Raw genomic sequence first — 18826 nt, 5'->3', positions numbered from 1 at the left:
TCTAGTGTTTAGAGTGGAAAATGTACCAAACTGGAAGAAAACTAAACTAAGCTGGTTCAACAAATGTGTGAACTTTTATTTCTCTGTTATTTATTCCATCTTTCTTAAAAATCAAGTACATCACGTAAAAGTTACAAAGGTCAGTATTCATCATGAAAGGGGTACTCCGGATGATCACTCCACCTGAGTTTTAAAAAAAAAAGTGTTTACTACCATTAATATCGAGGATTTGGTTCATACATTATACAACAAAAAAATGTTTAGATATTTGTCCGTCAAAGCTTGTACTTACATCAGCAACTCAACAAACCGAATATTTTTGTTCAGTGCTTCAATGGCTTTCATTTCTTCCTCAGTCAGTGAAAAATCAAATATCTGAAAAAAATAATTTGCTTCTGTTTAAATTCATCCATTCATTCATTCTTTCATTCATTCAACTGTTTAACCCTTACATGCTGTATATATTTCATGTCTTTGCATTATGATTGTAGTCAGTTTGACACATGTCAGGATTCCTAAGTGTCTACAACAAAGTCTGAACTACAGATCTATTTAGAGTGTATAAATAGTCTAGCTGACATTAATGGAGGATTAATTTTTAATTCATGTTTCAAAGAGCAGGGAGAAAAATAACTATTATGCACAATCTCGTGGCCTGATTTACTTTAGACATGAAAATAATAGCGATAATGATTTCATGAGATTTTATTAAAGGTGAAAATGGCAAAACCATTCTGGAACTGGTTGAATTTATTGCATAACCATGTATAAATCACTACAAACATTAAAGGCTGTCCTCATGTCTTTGTGAATTCAATATTATTTTAAACTTAGAGTAAAAAACTTGCTTATTGCAAAATAGTCTGAGCATTCAAAGCATTGCCTGTGCAGCATTTGCACGTTTCTTACATTTACTGAAATGGCAGATCAGGTGACTTTATAATCTTATGACCTCTAATCCCTCTTTTGATCCCTGTTTCAATCTCTTTTTAATTTCACTTAGCTCAGACAAAATGGGTCCTAATTAGTTTATTGTTAGATTATTTTCTTACATAATGCTTACTTTTGTTTACAGGTGCAAAGCACAAGCACCAGTCATGTAGGCTAATAATATAATTGCACTTATAACTAAACTTGCCGCAAAACCTACGGATATTTGTGTTTGGTGGATTATTTGTTTGTTGTAACAATGCTTCTTGGCAGTAAATCTCACACTGTTGTAAGGACTGTTTATTTCCCCTTGAATGTGCCACATGTGTAAGGAAAATGCATTTGGGGCTTAAACAGCAGAGTTGAGGATGTGGGTTGCGCATCAGCCTACAAAAACTTGTAGCACCTGTTCAAAAGTATAACATTTTAAAATAGTTTTAATTTTGGGTCATTTTAGGGAACATCATCAAATTTCAGGCCAGAAAGGTGGCATTTTGGGTATATTTACTGTTCTCCAATGTCAAAATGGTCAAATTTAACCAAAAATGCATGTAAGAGTTAAAACCGGGCAGCAATGGTACCATAACTTTGACTTTACGTGCACATAGAGTTAAAAATGTTGGTACAGTACCTGGAAGTTATGTTTGATCCGCTCAGGGTTGAAGCTCTTTGGGATCACTACAACTCCTCTCTGTATGTTGAAGCGCAGGGCCACCTGGGCACTACTTTTGTTGTATTTTTTCCCAATGGATACAAGCACCTCATCGTCCAGCAGAGGAGGACATTTCAAATTCACCCTATAAAAGAGACACAGTTAAATACGCACCATGTCATTTACCAAATGAATTCTGCTTAGGGTCACGTTGAGGGTTTGGTAACAACAATAATTTGTTTTTATTTTTGCAGTCTCACATTAATACAGTAACAGGGGGGATAAAATCACAATAACCTCACACCAGCCTACATAAGTGTATATATTTTCAAACCTACCAAGATGCATCTCTGGAGGAGCCAATTGGGCAATAGCCAACAATCACGATGTCATTGTGACGACAGTACTCCAGAAGTTTTGGTTGTGTGAAATATGGGTGGCATTCGACCTAAAGGTAAATAAGAAGAAGGGAAAAAGATGACAGGGCTCAGTCTTACAAGTAGGAAGGAAACTGGATGGGAATCAAAAGTAAAATCTATTCCATTTAATCTAGATTAATGAATGAAATGTATTTCAGCATAGTGTTTGACTATGTTTTGGCAGAGAGTCTATTTTAGAAATACCTTCATATTAAAAACCCAGAATACTAATGTATGCTGTACAGTACTATTTTACTTTGTAAACTACCCTCATTGAGATGTCATTAGGGGTCAGGAAACAAACTGGGATCACCTGGTTGGATACGGGTTTGTGTTTGAGACCAGGTTTATTCAGAAGCAGCTCCAGCTGCCTGCGATTGAAGTTGGAGACTCCCAGGGACTTAACCAGTCCAGCATCTTTGCAAGCCTCTAAAGCCTGAAAGAAGAAAATATTAATACCTTATCAAAGATTGATAGCAGTAATCTTTACAGGCTAACTGAGATAGCCAAGAAAAATACAAGACACAAGGAAAATAAACTGTTTATGACACTGTCCTTGAGAGTAATGTGCTGCAGAAAAAACACTCTGACCAGTATTAACATGTAAGAACACTTGAATAAGATAAAACAACGCCTACCTAATATTTTATTAGATGCATGCAGTACTAATGCAAGTACAAAAGTCGTGAGCCATCTCCCTTTTAAAAAATATTTTGCAAAATGGGAAATAGGTGCAGACTAACCAAAATATAAAATTATACATATAACAAAATAGAGTTTTTAGAATTCTAACAAGCTTGAAAGTTTATTAGACATGCCAAATTTTATTCTTTAACACAGCCTGCAATTCCTTTAAGTAGTCTTCAAGAATAGTTCTCCAGGCTGCTAGAAGGATATTCAAAGCTCTTCTTTCAGTGTTGACTGCATTTTGTTCCATTCTGTCAAGATGATCCAACACTGCTTCAATAACATTGTGATCTGGGGTCACGGAAGGCCAATCAATGAGTGATAACCATTCGGTTCTACATTCCACTTTTTGACAGAATCACCAACACCACTGGCCGAAATGCGGAAATGAAAACCACCCAATGACTTACGAATAACAGCTTGGAGAACTGGTGCTCAAGACCTCTTAAACATCACATGGAAGTCTGACTCCTTAAAATCAAAGTATAAAGAACTTAGAGGTGGCTCAAGAGCTCAATTGTTAGATTTTATTTGTAGTGACGGCTTTATGATGTCACTACAAAGGTTGTGTTAAGTTCTGCTCGTTGATTTTAATATTTTCTGCCTATGATAACATAACTACATGAAGAATGAAATCCTTGATGTGCTGATTGGGATTCATTCATTCAAGCCCTGCAATGAAGTCATGCTTAGCTTGACATGTGGAGGAAAAGCATATTCTCATGCAAGCTGCTAATACAAATGTAAAAAAGTATTTACATTTACATAACAAAACAACATATTTTTAATTTCATAGTGATATTATATTAGAGATGAGCAGGAGATATGCAAAGACTTTACATAGTAGGACCATTTTTTAAATAGAGCTCACCTCCCATGTTGCACAGAGATTTGTGTGGTGGTAGATGTAGTTTCCATCTTGGTCCTTTGGATAAAAGGCCTTTCCAGGCTAAAATATATGCATAATTAAATACTTTGCATTAAAAGTGGTTATTTAAGCATATAATTTATAGTGACCTAAGGTGACACAATGTGTTCATGGTCAAAACACTTAAACAAAGAAACATACTGATTCCAGGTACCCAATCTTAACCAAACACTTGTCTACATAATCTTATCTGATTCTAATGTGTGTAATGTGGCAACGGCCAGATTTGAAGTATTTGCTATGCAGCTCCTGTGTTTGAACCCCTATTATGTAATTTTGTATTAAATAATTAAAAATACTTTATTGTAAAAATTAGTAAAATTATTTTTTAGAAACCTTGAAGGCCATTGGAAGCTCAATGACGTAGAGATCCACATAGTCCAGTTTTAAGGCTTTCAATGTCTTCTCTAAGGCTGGTCTCACCAACTCTGGTGGATGGAAGGTATTCCAGAGCTGAGAAAAATAACATTGCTAAATTTAAAAAGCAATTTAAACAACCTGAACATTCAAATATCCAGGCAACAGACCATTGCAATAACATGATTAGTTCTTAAAGGTTTATAGGAATGAAAGTTGATTAAACAAAAGCTAACAAATATTACCTTTCCGCAGTAAAAGATGTCCTCTCTTCTAACAGCTCCATCAGCTATCTTCTCCCTAATGGCCTGACCCACTTCATGCTCATTGAAATATACCAACGCCCCATCAAAGTGCCTGTAGCCCACATCTATGGCCAGCTTGACACAGTCAAATGCAGTGCCTCTGGGTGTCTTTAGAAAATTCACAGAAAATATACATTTTATTTGATTTTTTTTTTAAGCTACAGCCACAGTGTGTACTTCTCAGTGATCCTGTTTAACTGATGAAACTCAAATCACTAAAGGTAAAAAAGCCTCGCATAAAAGGTGAATCAAACACAGCAATCTAAATCTAGAAATACAGAGACTACGTGATATTTTCCTCACCGTTTGAGGGTCCCCATAGGTGCCCAGTCCCAGGAGTGGAATACTGTTACCATCACTCAAAGGGATTCTGTGGCTTTCCGCTGTTAGATTCATGTTTGTGTCCAAAATGTGGACAATTGAACTGCAGCGCACTTCTCTCAAGGCTAACCCATAGATTGGCCATGAACCTTGAACCATGAAGACATTATCTTCCACTCAATTGCGCAAGTGACTTTAATCTGAACCAGAGCAGTGTGTCCATTTTTAAAACAGTTCTTCACCACCTTTTCAGAATACCATTTAACTTGAGAACAAAAACACTCTTATAATCATAATCATATGTGAATATGACACCAGCACTTTGTGAGTATCTTTTCAGCAAACAGTGTTACAACGTTACAAAAAAAAATGTCCATAGGCCTGGCTGAAGCCTGAAGCCAACAAAACCTAATGCATTTGAAATTCACACAGCCTATCATGAAGTGCCATAAATAAATAAAGTCACCAGAAGCATAACACAGTATTACTGTACTGAACTGAACCCTGTGTAAAGTTTCAGAGTAACAAGAATCAGGCAAACTCTTGCTGCTTTGTCCTCCCGACAGCACAGCACACAGCAGCCAGCGGCTCTCATATCAAAATTTTGACCCCGCCCCACTCTTACCTCAACGAGCGCGTGCGCTCTAATTTGACCAACAACATCTGGGGCACACGAGCATGCGACACAGGTAGCCTTTTTTTCTTTAGTGCTTCCTGTTTGTTGCAACAGTCCAAAAATTATTTTCCCCAAAATATCACACGTAGACAGTAATACACTCGACGCTTACAAATGCTGAACTGATAGAGAGCGCGCGGAGGACAACGCAGGTACGAAGAAGGCGCTCTCTTCGGCTAGAGAGCAATGAGATATAGCCTACGCTTCAGACTACCCTCCCTGTACGTGCCGTTGAATCAGAGTAAACTAGACTTGGAGAACAGAAACTGTTTCCGATGGATGCGATGAAAAAACAGGAGTCGGGACATACTGCTGTCCTGTCAGTCGAGAACGAAGCACAGAGCACGCGAGAGGAGCGGTCCGGTGCACTCGACCAACATGACCTGGACACGTGCCCCGTTTGTCATCTAAGCTTCCACAGCAAGGAGCCCAAACTTCTGCCGTGCCTGCACACTTTCTGCGAGAGGTGCTTGCCTTTACCGTCGAGGAATCTGGACGTGACGAAATCGTCCGTCTCCCAGAGCGACGACGGCGCGACCAAACCACGTGAGTCACTTTGTTTACAAACACAGATCAAGGACCGATTAATGGCTGTCAACCTTTTCTACAACCAGAGCAGCTGCACGCACAACTGCATACATTTTACGAATGCTTGTAGCTACCTCTAACCATAATCACCTAAATGTCATAAAAAATATAATCTGATGGTAAATAATACCAGAAATGTACAGTTTTACTGATTTACACCAACACCTATGCGCCTGCTTGATTCCAGTAAACGTGATCCGCTGTCCGGTGTGCAGGCAGGAATGTATGGCGGCAGATGTGGTGGATAATATGTTCGTGAAGGAGTCATTCGAGGCGCCCAGCAGCACAGTGGAGAGAGCAGTCCAGGTTGGCAACAAATGAATTAATATCGATTTGGGGACAGGCTGGGTTTTTGAGGGTAATTATCAAAATATAACTACGTAAGTTTTACTTGTATTTTTTATTTGTCATTGGCCATGCAGAAAAAAGCATTGCTCTTGTAAGAACCAGAATAAGGCACTAGATGATTTCCATTTGCAGTGATTTAATGGGCAGGTGCACACTATATTAAAGGGGATATCTGTATAAAAACAAAGCTACCTTGTCTTCTGTTGGTTTGTAGCTCTGAAATCTGGGCAGCAGAAGCAATGCTTGTCAGTAGAAACAGCACCCTTGGATACTTCACTGATATCAACTTAGCAGATATGGTTCATCATTGCATTCCCTTGATTGAACAAGAAATGGTAAAACATGGTAAATGGTCTGTATTTGTATAGCGCTTTACTTGGTCCTAAGGACCCCAAAGCGCTTTACACAACCAGTCATCCACCCATTCACACACACTGGTGATGGCAAGCTACAGTGTAGCCACTGACAGAGGCGAGGCTGCCGGACACTGGCGCCACCGGGCCCTCTGACCACCACCAATAGGCAACGGGTGAAGTGTCTTGCCCAAGGACACAACGACCGAGACTGTCGGAGCCGGGGCTCGAACCGGCAACCTTCCAATTACAAGACAAACGCCCAACTCTTGAGCCACGATCGCCCCATGTGCTGAGCCATCATCTCCACGTCATGCTTCCAAATATTTATTAACTTTTGATGCTTGACTCCTCTTTCTATAGCTCTGTATGACCTGCGATGACAACACAGAAGCTGCTGGGTTTTGTGTTGAGTGTGTGGAGTACTTGTGTACCACCTGTGTGGAGGCCCACCAAAGAGTCAAATTCACCAAAGACCATATGATCAGACAGAAGTCGGAAGTATCACAAGGTACTCAAACCTACCTGCTCATTTAGCTGTTTAAAAAAAATTAAATGCCTGTGCTGACGTATCATGTGATTCTTGCTACCGCAATATTTTAATGGGCAAAATGATAAGTATACATCAGTATGCACTGCATGCTTTTTATACTGTAAGAATTAGTTTAAAAATAACTATGGTGAGCCTTTTGCTGTTTTCCAGACGTTTGTGTTGTGTCGAATCAGAGGCCGATGTTCTGTCATATCCACAAACAAGAGCCACTGAAACTCTTTTGTGAGACATGTGACCTGCTTACCTGTCGGGACTGCCAACTCACCAAGCATAAAGACCACAGGTACCGCATTGTTTCAGTAATATTGATTGACAGAGGTGGGAATCACCAGGCACCCCTCGAAATGATATCACAATACTTCACTCACAATACATTATTATTGCAATTTTTTTCTCCACTTTTCATGGATTGATTTGATTGATACTGTGATCTCTCCATGTAATGCATTTGAGGCGGAGAAAAAAATTCACTGAGCGATTAAGTTACACCCCCACCCCCCAGTTCATTATGCATATTATGCATATTAACCTGTCTGTATTAACTCACTAATGTTTTTGAATTAGTTATCAGTTCCTTGAAGATGCTTATAAAAACCACAAAGAGCACATGGAGCATATGACTCATCAGTTACAGGAGAAAAAGAAACTGATAGAAGAAGTATCAGACTCCATAAATAGTGGGTATGTATTTCATTTTTCCTTAAAGATGTCTAGTTAAAAAAAAGTCACTTCTTCCATATTAATAAATGTATATTTTGTTCTTAGTCACACTTTAAATGTATGTTTTTCAGACTTCTTCTGGTGGAACAGAACCGTACTTCTGTTCGTGATGAAATAAAGAAATCTGTCAGCAGTTTAATCCTCGCGATAAACAAAAAGGGCAAAATTCTACTTGATCAACTTGAGGTATGACAAAGACGATTACATGCAGCAAAACAATACTGTGGAGTAAAACTATCATGGAGTAGTTTTACTCTGTAGTCCTGTAGCTTGCTGTGGTGTTGTTTCCAGAAGAATGTTATTTGTATGGTGAGTTTCGTGTGGCCTTGAGGCTCAGAGTGCCTTCGCTCAAGCTGCTTTAACACTGCATTCCTCTTTTTCGTTTTCTTTTTTTGCAGGCTGTTACAAAAGATCATGAGAGTCTCTTGCGTAAACAACAGGAAGACATTGGCTATCTCTCCCAACACCTGGATCATGTCATCGACTTCATCAAATGGGCCACAGCCAAGAATGGGGGCACGGCCCTCTTGTACTGTAAACGTTTGGTGAGGCCTCTTTAATCAATTAGCCATAAAGCAGTATCTTGTCACAGTCTTGTTTTCCTGATCTCAGGTCGTCTTTAAGCCTAGTATGTCTCGGATGTGATGAAGCGCAAGCATATGGCTTTTGCAGAATGCATGTTCCTACTCTGAAAATGACTGATAACATTCCTTCTGTTTGCAGATTCTGTTTCAGATCGAAAACCTCCTTCAGGCAAAATGCAGTGTTTCATTCGTACCGCAGAGCACCATACGCTTCCAGTGCCGAGCCTCTTACTGGGCCTCAAATGTTGATTTGGGTAAGAGATTAACAAATGATGTGATCCACAGCCCTGAGAATGAATGGATTATTTGTTTTCTGCTAAAGTAAATTTGTATACCTTGAAACTTTATTTCAATTTTAATTAATAATTTTAGGGGCATTCTTCTTCCATAAGATTGTATCTGCGGTGGTGATCTAAGTGAGACTTGCACAGTATTAATAAACAGGCATGAGGAGAGTCAGATGGTCACGGGGAGTTAGCTGGAGGCCAGTAAAACTTGGATGACAAATCCTATTATTTATTAATGCATTTGCACTTCTCTCTCACACAATGCCAGTTTTACTCTGACTGTTTTGAACTACCTTCATTTTTACTGTTATTTGTTTGTTTGTTTTATCACTGTTGTAAATATATAAATTCCTGGACTATCTCATACTATAACCCCCTTACTAGGCACCTGTGGCATTTTATTTAATTGTGTTGTTTACATGGTGTGTACTGTACTGTTTTTACTCTTTATCATGCTGCTGTAACACAAAAAATTCCCTTGTGGGATCAATAACATATCTGAAGGATAAATGAAGGATTCATCGAGAGCAGAGCTCAACATTAAATGAAAATCCTTGTCTAGCTGTTTATATTCATCTGAGGCTGACAATCATAATGAAATGCAACATTTGTCTAATTTAGTCAACAGAAGTGTCTGAGGAAAGCAGAATTTCCATAACTGTAAACTGGATACATAGCATTTTGAAATATAAAAACAAGCAAACTAATGCCATCACATGTGGATTTTTCAGTTTATACAGTAACTGATTAAATGGAACAGATTAATTGAAATTGTTATCTTTTGTTGCTTATATCCAATTGTAACCCAAGTTAGCATAGTTTTACTTACTAACTGCCTCGAGTTTTACACATATCTCCCTACAGTTCTCTGGAATTTTCTTTCTGTACTGTATATATTTCATCACTCCCTGTTATGCTCATCCTGTCTCTGTGTGTATGTCCTCTCAGGCACTTTAATGGTGGAGAGTGTACCAGGCCACCAGCTGGGTGGTTTTCATCATGAGCACACCCACAGTGGGCAGAGTTCCTCAGGCTCACCCCACAGCATTGCCCTGGGAGCTCCCCATAGCACTCTGGCTCAGCTCCAGATGCAGGTGGACAAGCTAAACCCCCAAGCTCACTGGCAGCCCCAACCACCTCCTCCACCCTGCACATGGCACCAAAGCATCCAACTACAGCAAACAGTCCCAGGGCCCCTACAGAGAGGCTCTCCCTCACACAGTTTGCCTCCCCAACCAGACCACAGGTTTACGAGGCCTCTGCCCAACCATGTTAGCTCAACTAGGAGCATACTGAGCCCTGGACTTTCTCCCCAGGTTACTGTGCGTTTCTTTGTGTGAGTGTGGATGTGTGCTTGCCAAAGTTTGACTGACAAGCCTTCTTAACGAGCACAGACAGCAGATGGCATTGTCCTAAATAGAGCTGACAGCTTTCACATCCTGAGCAATTTATGTCTTTCCTTGTCAGGAAGGATTTTAGTCTTGGATGAACTTATAGCTCAAACATAAAGTAAATCAAATACATCTGCATGACAAACAGCAAGCCAGCATGTAACAGAGGACAAAGGGGAAACTTCTTGAGTAAGGCTTGATAATATCTTCTTATTCGAGTTGTTTAGTCTGCTTCACTGGATGTTTGGGTTTCAATTATGCAGCAGGACAATACTGGCATGTAAAGTGCAGACATTTGTTTTCTACTGATGTGAACAAGTTGTTAAAGCTGCACAGGAAACTAGTAGTAAAGAAGCAGCAGTCTTTTGCAGACAAATCTGGAAAGCTGATTGAGACTTTTCAAAACATAATGTGGTCACATTGCATTGGGTTTTTAGATTGCGGCGTAATGGTGGGGCCTTTTTTATCACATGCAGTAAAATGATTGTGGCATGCTCTCCCTTTTTCTGTATTGTCTCCATTCATCATAGTATCAGCAGAGAAGGACAGGAAGTGGCTCCACCTACCAAACCAAGCCCATGGATGGATTTTTCTCTACACCTTTCTATGCACAAATAACTCCGCCACCCCTCAGTGGTAGTGTCAGTTTACCTCATTCACAACAGAGGGTAAGCAACTTCCTGTATTGACTGAAGGCATTGTCATGGTATAATATCTGCTTTTAAGTAATTGATTTGCAATGGTGTGTTTAGACTGAGCCCACATATATGACCAGGAGAAATGATTCAACTGGTCCAATGTATACAGTGAAACCAAACTATCCTCAGCGAGCAGAAACTTCCTTGTCAAGCAGAAATGGTATGTTTGCAATTATTTTTGCATATTGTTTTTTTTTTTGCAGTTTTTTGTAGCATAGAGAATATGTGTAATGCTGTATTTTTTTATAATGACAAATGCATTGTAAACTTTTCTGAAGCACCAGGACATCAAAGTTCAGTGGTGTACACTCCAGTATCCCAGAAAAAAACAAGGTAGGGGGGAGCAGTATGCACACTTTTGCAAGTATACAAGCACAGATTATCTCTTTGTTCTGTTATGGCACTATTAACTCTGTACTATGGGTCTCTTAAGTGAATTTATCTTTGATTGATTTTTGCTTTGTTCCCAAGCAGCATTTTTTGGAAAGCCCCAGAAATACACCAGGCTAGTGGAGCAGTGGGATCTGCTGCAAAGAAGAGACAACGATCATCTCCAAGGCCTATAATTGTCATCAAAGATGAGCCAGATGATGAAAGTAGTTATGTAAGAAGGGAATGATTTATTTCAAATACTGTATAGATTTTTTTATTGTTGCTAGTTGCTTTTATCTGTAACTTCACAAGTCAGTGTATTCCTACTGCTGTTCCCAAGCCCAGATAAGCAGTGAGGGTTGTATAAAGAAGGGTAAATCTTGGCCAGTTCAACCATGCATATCTTAAAGAATGAGATTTCCATATTAGATCAGCATTAACAACAACTGCCTTTGGTCTTGTTGGCCAATAGGGTCCCTTTGGAAACTGTGCTACTGTAAGCTGAAGACAATGAAAGAAGAACGGGGAAAGGCGTGTTAGGAGGCAGTGAGAAAGAAGGAAAGACAGGAGTTTGGGAGGTGAGAGTCGGGAGCAGATTGGATGCCATGATGGAGAGAAGTAGGGTAGATTTATTTTTTGGGGCAGGAAACCTGGTGGAAGGCAAGCAAGGCCAAGACCATTGGACGTGGATTCTACCATGGTATCGAAGAGAAATTGAGTAATCTTGAAGGAAAAGATTAGTATTGTTGAGGTGAAGGTGGCATTACACAGAATTATGAGTATGAAGCTGGAAAAGGGGTCACCTTGAATGTTGTCAGCACATATGTCTCACAGGTTGGATGTCAGAACAGAAAGGGGAATTCTGGAGTGAGGTGGATGAAGTGTTTAGACTGTGCCCCCAGGAGGGAGAGAGTACTGATTGAAGCAGACTTCAGTGGACATGTACAGTACTGGTGCTTACTGATCATCACCTCTCTTTCCCATAACTTCATGGTATGTCTCATCAGCTTTATCCCTCTATAGTTACTACAGATCTACACATCATGCTTATTCTTGAACAGTAACATCAGTACACTTCTCCATTCCTCAGGCATCCTCCCACTTTCCAAGATTGTGTTAAACAATCTGGCTAAAAGTGATTAAAAAGATGATTGTGATTGTTTAGCATCTTAAGGTGGATGTTGTTATGATTTGGAGCTGCATAAATGAATTGAATATTATGAATGACTGGCAAATGAAAACCAAAGATTCCCTTTAAATGTCCATATTTGATCAGTACATCAACAAATCAGGTGTCCTATAAAATGGGCTTAGTCAGTGTTTCTAAAAGAGGAACACAGGATTATATACATACACAGGGGACTAATTAACTCAGCAAGCAGCAGGAAGTAGAAGAACACAGGCAAAAGCAATGAGCAATATGTGAAAACAATTTGGGCAAGGATGGCAATCACAGAGGGAGGAAGAACAGAAAGTAGGAGGAAACACAACAGATAGCTCACCTTCAAAGTAAAACAGGAAATAACCAGAAGACAAAGATTAAACTCATAGGCAAGAAGACTCAAACTAGACATGATATCAAAGACTGGAAAAGGCAGTGATGCATAAATTGTATTTAATAATACATGCATAAATAATTGTATAGTACTGTATTGTCTTGTACATGAGACTTTTATTTTATTTTATTATTTTTTCCCCTTTTTTCCCTTTAGATTTTTAGTGTACACTGAGGGCCATGGGAGCATTGCAATTTCAAATTCCTGTGTATAACTGTACATATGGTCTTTGACTTTGACAAATACAAGACAGTGGAAGGAATAGACAGGGAAATGCTGTGTAAACTAAAACTACTACTACTACTATTATTATTAATAATAATTCAGTAATAACCAATCATGAAAACTTTCAGCACCATGATAAATCTGTAAAATGTTGGTTAAGTTATTTTCAGATCTTGTTTTCTTGTTTTCAGGTACATCCCAAACAAAGAGCCAGCCTCCCCGACAGCACAGATGACCAACCCCAAATAAATTCCCAAGGTGAAGATGTCCAGACTTGTATACATAGCACAGACAACAAACCCTATTGCCCTTCACACACTCCAAGTGAGCCACTGGGCCAGAGTAAGACTGGACCTCCAACTCATATCAGTTCAGTGGGGGAACAGCAGCAGGTAGAGCAAAATAAAACCCAACTGGAAGACTCTAATGAGGCCTCGTGTGCTGTGTGTCAGACTACAGGACAGCTGTTGTGCTGCCAAAAATGTCATAAAGCTTTTCATCTGACGTGCCACATTCCAGCTCTCCTCAAATCTCCAAGGTCAGCTCCATCAAACTTTATTTATTACTGGTCTTGGATGAAAATGTCACAGCTCATATGTTTTCATTTTAATAGCAAATCAATCGCTTGTTTTCTTTGTGGAATTAAAAGCACGTCAGAACAAATCCACTTTTGGCAAGTTGATTTTTACATCTTGGAGGTGTGAGATTTACATCTGACTGCAGCATTATGCACTTGTTGATGTGAGTTACTGCTTACTGGCTGTTGTTTTGAGTCTGTAAATGGTCTCTTTTTCAGCAGGGAATGGTTTTGCACTTTCTGTTGTGACCTGTTAATGCCTGAGATGGAGTATGTCTGCAAACCTGAAGCCAAAACGATAAAGAAGGAGACGGATTTTGAAGGAGCATTTTCCCCTGTGGACAAACGAGTCAGTGCTTTTTTGTAAAAAATGATTTACTACCATTTATGTAATTATAATAATGATAATACTACAATAGCCAAATGACTAGAATGCCAAGTAATTCAAATTAAGTTCAGAATTCAGCATAATCTGATAAGTCATGCATTTTCCAAATTTACAGCCGTTTTGTAAAACACCAGTAAGCAGCATCTTTTTTAAAAAACAAATACACTCATTCATTAACAGAGAATCACCAATTATCATTATGACTACATTATATAAGATATAAACCATAAATACAGCTGCGTTCTCTGCAATAAGATAGATCCTCCCATTTTACCTCAGTTTGATCCACCAGTTATGTTGTCTTAATATAGGCCGAATGTCTGAATGTTCAAATTTGGTCTTTTCATTCTCACATTCAGCACATTTCAGATAACTTTACATTTATAGAAATACTCGTCTAGGTTTATGCGGGGATGTTACTTGATTATAGTGTGTAGGAGGCAGAAAACTTGTTAGTGTATACGACATTACTTTAATTTGTAACCAGCGCTTATGTTCCTAAATGTAAGATTTTAAATCATGGGTTCAAACACCAATAAAAAATAGTAATTGTAAATAGTAAAATAGTGCAGCTCATCTGCTTTTCCCTGACCAGGAGTGTCAGTCAATTGGGAAATGAACCATCAAGTTGAAGTACAGAGTCTGCCAAGTGGCTTTCTTCCACAGCATGTTTTTTTTTTCATGTCTTTCTTCTCTTACCCCAGGCAGTCGTAGCGGATGGTCACCCCTCCCTGAGCCTGGTTCAGCTGGCGTTTCTTCCTGTTAAAAGGGAGTTTTTCCTTCCCACTGTCGCCAAAGTGCTTGCTCACAGGGGGTCATATGATTGTTGGGATTTTCTATTATTGTAGGGTCTACCTTACAATATAAAGCATCTTGAAGCGTGTTGTGATTTGTGCTGTATAAATAAAATTGAAATTTAAATAGCTTGGGTTAGACGGGAGTTCCTTGTCTAATTTTGTGTTTGTTATCTTAACAAGAAAAGTTCTGTTTTTTAAAAAAAATAACATGCATAAAGCAAATGTTTGATGGAAAAAGTAAATGTGTAGTCAACCTGTACGTGATAGCTGTTAGGTTAGCTAATATTCTCATCTGCTTCTGCAGTGCATTGCCTTCTCCTACGTGCAACCAAGACTTGTGCTGTCACACTAGGGTCTTGTCTGCTGGCTCAGTCTTCAGCTACGCAGTTCATTTTCCCAGGAGATTTCACCTGCACTTCCAAGTACAACACTGCCAGAACAGGCGTTGGAGGCAGGGAGTAGAAATAAAGACGTCATTCACCCTGTTACAAATCAGTTTACCATCAAAAGGATTTCAAGGCTGTTATTTTTATGGTAAAACATTTACATTGCTTTAAAACAGTGGCTTGTTAAACTTAGTATCTGAAGGGCTAGATGCCTGACATTGCATCATGCATTTAATAACTGATAACAACTGGTAAGAGTGCAAGGGCTGACACAAAGCAGAATGGTGTCAAGAGAGATCCTGAAAGATGACTCTTACCAGTTTAATATTCTGCTTGACACACCACAGATGGGAGAAATGTATTTGGTTGTTCTGACATGTATTAATTCAGGCTTATTTTTTGTGTTGCAGAAGTGTGAGAGGCTGTTGCTGTACTTGTTTTGCAGTGAGCTCAACTCAGTCTTTCAAAAGTCTGCATCTCTCTTGGTGAGTCTGAAAGTAAGACTGACTATAGTGGAAAAATTAACAGGATTACTGTCAGATGGAGTTACTGTAACTGTAATTTTAATTGTATGTAATCCACCATTTTTATCAGTGATGACAGAAATTAGAAATCAGAGGCAGAGCAGCTTTACTGTAAATAAACCGTAAGTTCATTGCAGGCCCAGAACTTGCAGTGTTTGATAATTGGACTTAAGGGGTCAGTGTGATTCTGGTGGTTTGGCTTGAAATAGCTGTTTATTTTAACTTTTACATGGCAAAACAGGGTAAAACTCCATAGTCCCATGTGCGTGCTGTTTACATGTAGATGGACACCACAGATTTGAAAAAACTAAAATGCCAATAATGTGTTATTGTTCTGTTATCATTTCCTTTCTAAATACTACAGGTACATGCTGATGACAGTCTGACTATAAAGGGACCAGTGAGTTTTTCCACAGTGAAAAACCGTCTAGAGGCTGAGCAGAGTATGTGCTATCAAAACCCCGCAGAGTTTGTATTAGACATCAGGCTCATCTTTGGAAACTGTGTGGCCTGCTGTGAGGTACCATAGACAAATATTCTGCAACAATAACTATTATTCAGTTCTTGACATCTGTTATTAAAACTGTTTCATCCTTTCCGTTTTATCTTCCTTCAGTGCCAGAGTAACACTGAACTTGCCGTGACATGTAGGAGATTTAAAGAACTCTTTGAAGATTATCTGAAGCTCATCTACCCTGATCAGACCTTTCCAGAAATCAAACCAGAGATGATTCAGACTGCTTCACCCGATTGTCAAGATTCTCAACTCCAATCTCTTGACAATATATTCCCACTTGCAAAACGCCAACGCACATATTCAGATTCCCAGGATGCACCAAGCTGTCACAGTGGAGAAGAGGGTATTGGATTAAAGCTCCAATTTTCCTAAACAATTGGATATGTGACAGATGGCACAAAGAATGTGTGGTGTGTACTGTTTTATTAAAAAATATTGCCTTCAAGTTACCAAATACATTTTAGTTTTAATGATTAAATGGTATTGCATGACAAGAATTATGAATTCAGATGTCAAATGGTACTTTTTTGTGTTCAAATCAGAATTAAAGCTAGTAGGTTTTGCAGTATTTCTACTTCTGACTGAAACCTGACATTTTAGTTGTTCTTTTGTTACTACTCCTGTAATCAAATGACAGTAATCACAAACTCTCATGTTTCTATTGTTAAAATGTGTTTCACGGCCCCTCACAGCCAGAACATTAATAGCAAATTAAAAATAATCTAATAAAATTCAAGACAAATACATTGTGCAGAATATTTCTGTTTGCCCCGGTTTGTCAGGCTTTATTTACACAGTGCAAATCTATAGTTTTCACAACGTGAAGGAAAATGCAGTTTTATTTACCATCTTTTAATGTATATTCTGGCTTCTTTATATTATATATTCTGGTGACACTGCCCATGTAACAATATGTGTGATTATATCCGTCAGGGGCATAATGTTGACGTAAAAAGCTTTCTTATAAACAAGGCATGGAGAATGGTTTTCTCATCACCAGAGGTCAAAACATTTACGCATAGACCTTCTGCATTCAGGTCAACTTGCATAACTGAACAAGTATAGTAACTATTATTCCTTATATATTGAGTAGCAGCTCCAGCTAAGGTTTAATGTTCTACACCTTTTTTGCTTGGTAGCTCCATGTTAATTGAGTTTAATGTTGTTCTACAAACTCCTTTGTGTCCCACGGGGCAGATTTCAGTCTGCCTTTGATGTGTTTGTGACCCTCTGCAGATTGACATAGACGTGGCAAGACTAGCTTTAAGGAGCTTCAAAGGAGCTGCGCTACACCCCCAACAACAAGATTAACACTGTTTGAATGCGACCTTGGCCACTCCAATTTCCTTCACCTATTAGCTTGCAAGTCAGCTCATGCTGCGTTTACTTGTTAAAGCCCAAATGTAGATTTAAGGTGGAGCGAAGGAATGAGGCTTAGTTGTTTTTGGTGGACTGAAAGGCATGGGAAGTTGCCCTCTGACTGTTCTCCAGCCAGCTGGACTGGAAGCATGGCAGGGTCCTGGCTTTCATGTTGGACATTCTTCATTCCTTTTATGGCATATTATCTCTTATTAGATAAGATTAGGATTGGTCAGCACTAAAGGCTTGCCCTTTGTTGTGATAATTCTAAGAAGGGGTTGCTACGTCTTCGGCTGATAGAGGACTCCAGGAACTACATATGCTTTACTATAGTAGAACTACAGTCTTAACCCAAAGGTAGAGCACACAGAGCACCACCCCCCCCCCCTTTTCCTTTTTTTTTTGCATATTTGTTACATGTTTCAGATCATCAAACACATTTTAACAATAGATGAAAATAACCAGAGTAAAAACCAAATCCTTATCAGGGTTGTGGGAGGGGGGGTTGCTGCTGGGGGGAGCTGGAGCCTTTCCTAATTGCCATAGGGCAAGAGGTGGTGTACACCCTGGACAGGTCAACAGTCTGACACAGAGACAGAAAACCATTCATACTCACATTCACACCTATGGGCAATTTGGAATCACCAATTAACCCAACCTCACTAACTGCATGTCTTTGGCGAGGAGGAGGAAGGCGGAGTACCCAGAGACGACCCATGCAAACATGGGGAGAACATGCAAACTCCACACTGAAAGGCCAGATGGTGGAGTTAAACTCATGTCCTTGAGTGAAGCAACAGTGGTAACTATGAGAAAGGAAAAAAAATGCAATTTTTAAATAATAAGTAACTTTATTAAGGTAAAAAAAAAAAGAAATCTATCCAAACATACCTGACTGTGTGAAAAAGTAATTGCCTTTGTTATTGTGATAACCCCCCTAGATCCTTGGCTCATAGAGGTCTCCAAGAACTACATATGCATTGCTAGTAGAGGCTTAACCCACAGGTTGAGAACACAACAAAGTCCTGCGTTGTGGACATTTCTGTTTCTGTGAGAAAGTAACACAAAGAAATCAGGAAGGAGCCAAATACTTTTTGATGACACCGTTTAGGATTTATGGCAACTTTTTTTCCTGTCTTGCTGATACTAGACTTTGCTTATTTTGCCAAATGATTTGGTAATCCATTATAAAAGCATGTCTGCTTTTACTTGTGGCAGGGTCTAATTGCTGTACTGTAGTGTCCAAGTGCAGGTTGATTCAAAAATAGTTCCCATTTTCCATGCAGGTGCAGTGAAAAAGGAGGAAATAAAAAAGAGACAAAACCTTT

General features: G+C 39.1%; 2 protein-coding genes across 7 annotated transcripts; one reads left to right on the top strand and one right to left on the bottom strand.

Moving 5' to 3' along the window:
• Positions 1–68: 68 nt before the first annotated feature.
• Positions 69–5231, bottom strand: LOC146382944 (aldo-keto reductase family 1 member D1-like). The gene is made up of 9 exons (XM_084933983.1): positions 4582–5231; positions 4219–4386; positions 3953–4069; positions 3560–3637; positions 2315–2437; positions 1921–2030; positions 1562–1727; positions 293–375; positions 69–183 (listed from the first exon to the last, which is right to left on the bottom strand). Exons 1-9 carry the CDS (start codon positions 4756–4758, stop codon positions 141–143), a joined length of 1065 nt encoding a protein of 354 aa, XP_084790109.1. The 5' UTR covers positions 4759–5231; the 3' UTR covers positions 69–140.
• A 319-nt stretch (positions 5232–5550) lies between these two features.
• On the top strand, positions 5551–16883 carry LOC146382943 (transcription intermediary factor 1-alpha-like). Of its 6 annotated transcripts, none has more exons than XM_084933974.1 (19): positions 5551–5821; positions 6051–6169; positions 6928–7075; positions 7268–7400; positions 7682–7798; positions 7909–8023; positions 8236–8382; positions 8561–8675; positions 9657–10024; positions 10630–10767; positions 10852–10957; positions 11076–11130; positions 11272–11401; positions 12004–12162; positions 13142–13488; positions 13747–13876; positions 15509–15583; positions 15987–16142; positions 16239–16883. In XM_084933974.1, exons 1-19 carry the CDS (start codon positions 5551–5553, stop codon positions 16509–16511), a joined length of 3102 nt encoding a protein of 1033 aa, XP_084790100.1. In that variant the 3' UTR covers positions 16512–16883. The 6 variants fall into 6 exon arrangements, with proteins under 6 accessions (XP_084790100.1, XP_084790101.1, XP_084790099.1 ...); XM_084933975.1 differs by having other exon boundaries at positions 11269–11401; positions 13750–13876; XM_084933973.1 differs by having other exon boundaries at positions 11269–11401.
• The last annotated feature ends 1943 nt before the right edge of the window (positions 16884–18826 follow it).

This window comes from Perissodus microlepis, chromosome 7 (genome assembly GCF_051167445.1).
Source record: "Perissodus microlepis isolate ML-2025 ecotype Zambia chromosome 7, ASM5116744v1, whole genome shotgun sequence".
In the NCBI taxonomy this organism is placed as follows: Eukaryota; Metazoa; Chordata; class Actinopteri; order Cichliformes; family Cichlidae; genus Perissodus; species Perissodus microlepis.
The sequence above is the reverse complement of the archived record's forward strand: the minus strand, read 5'-3'. Positions and strand labels throughout refer to the sequence as shown.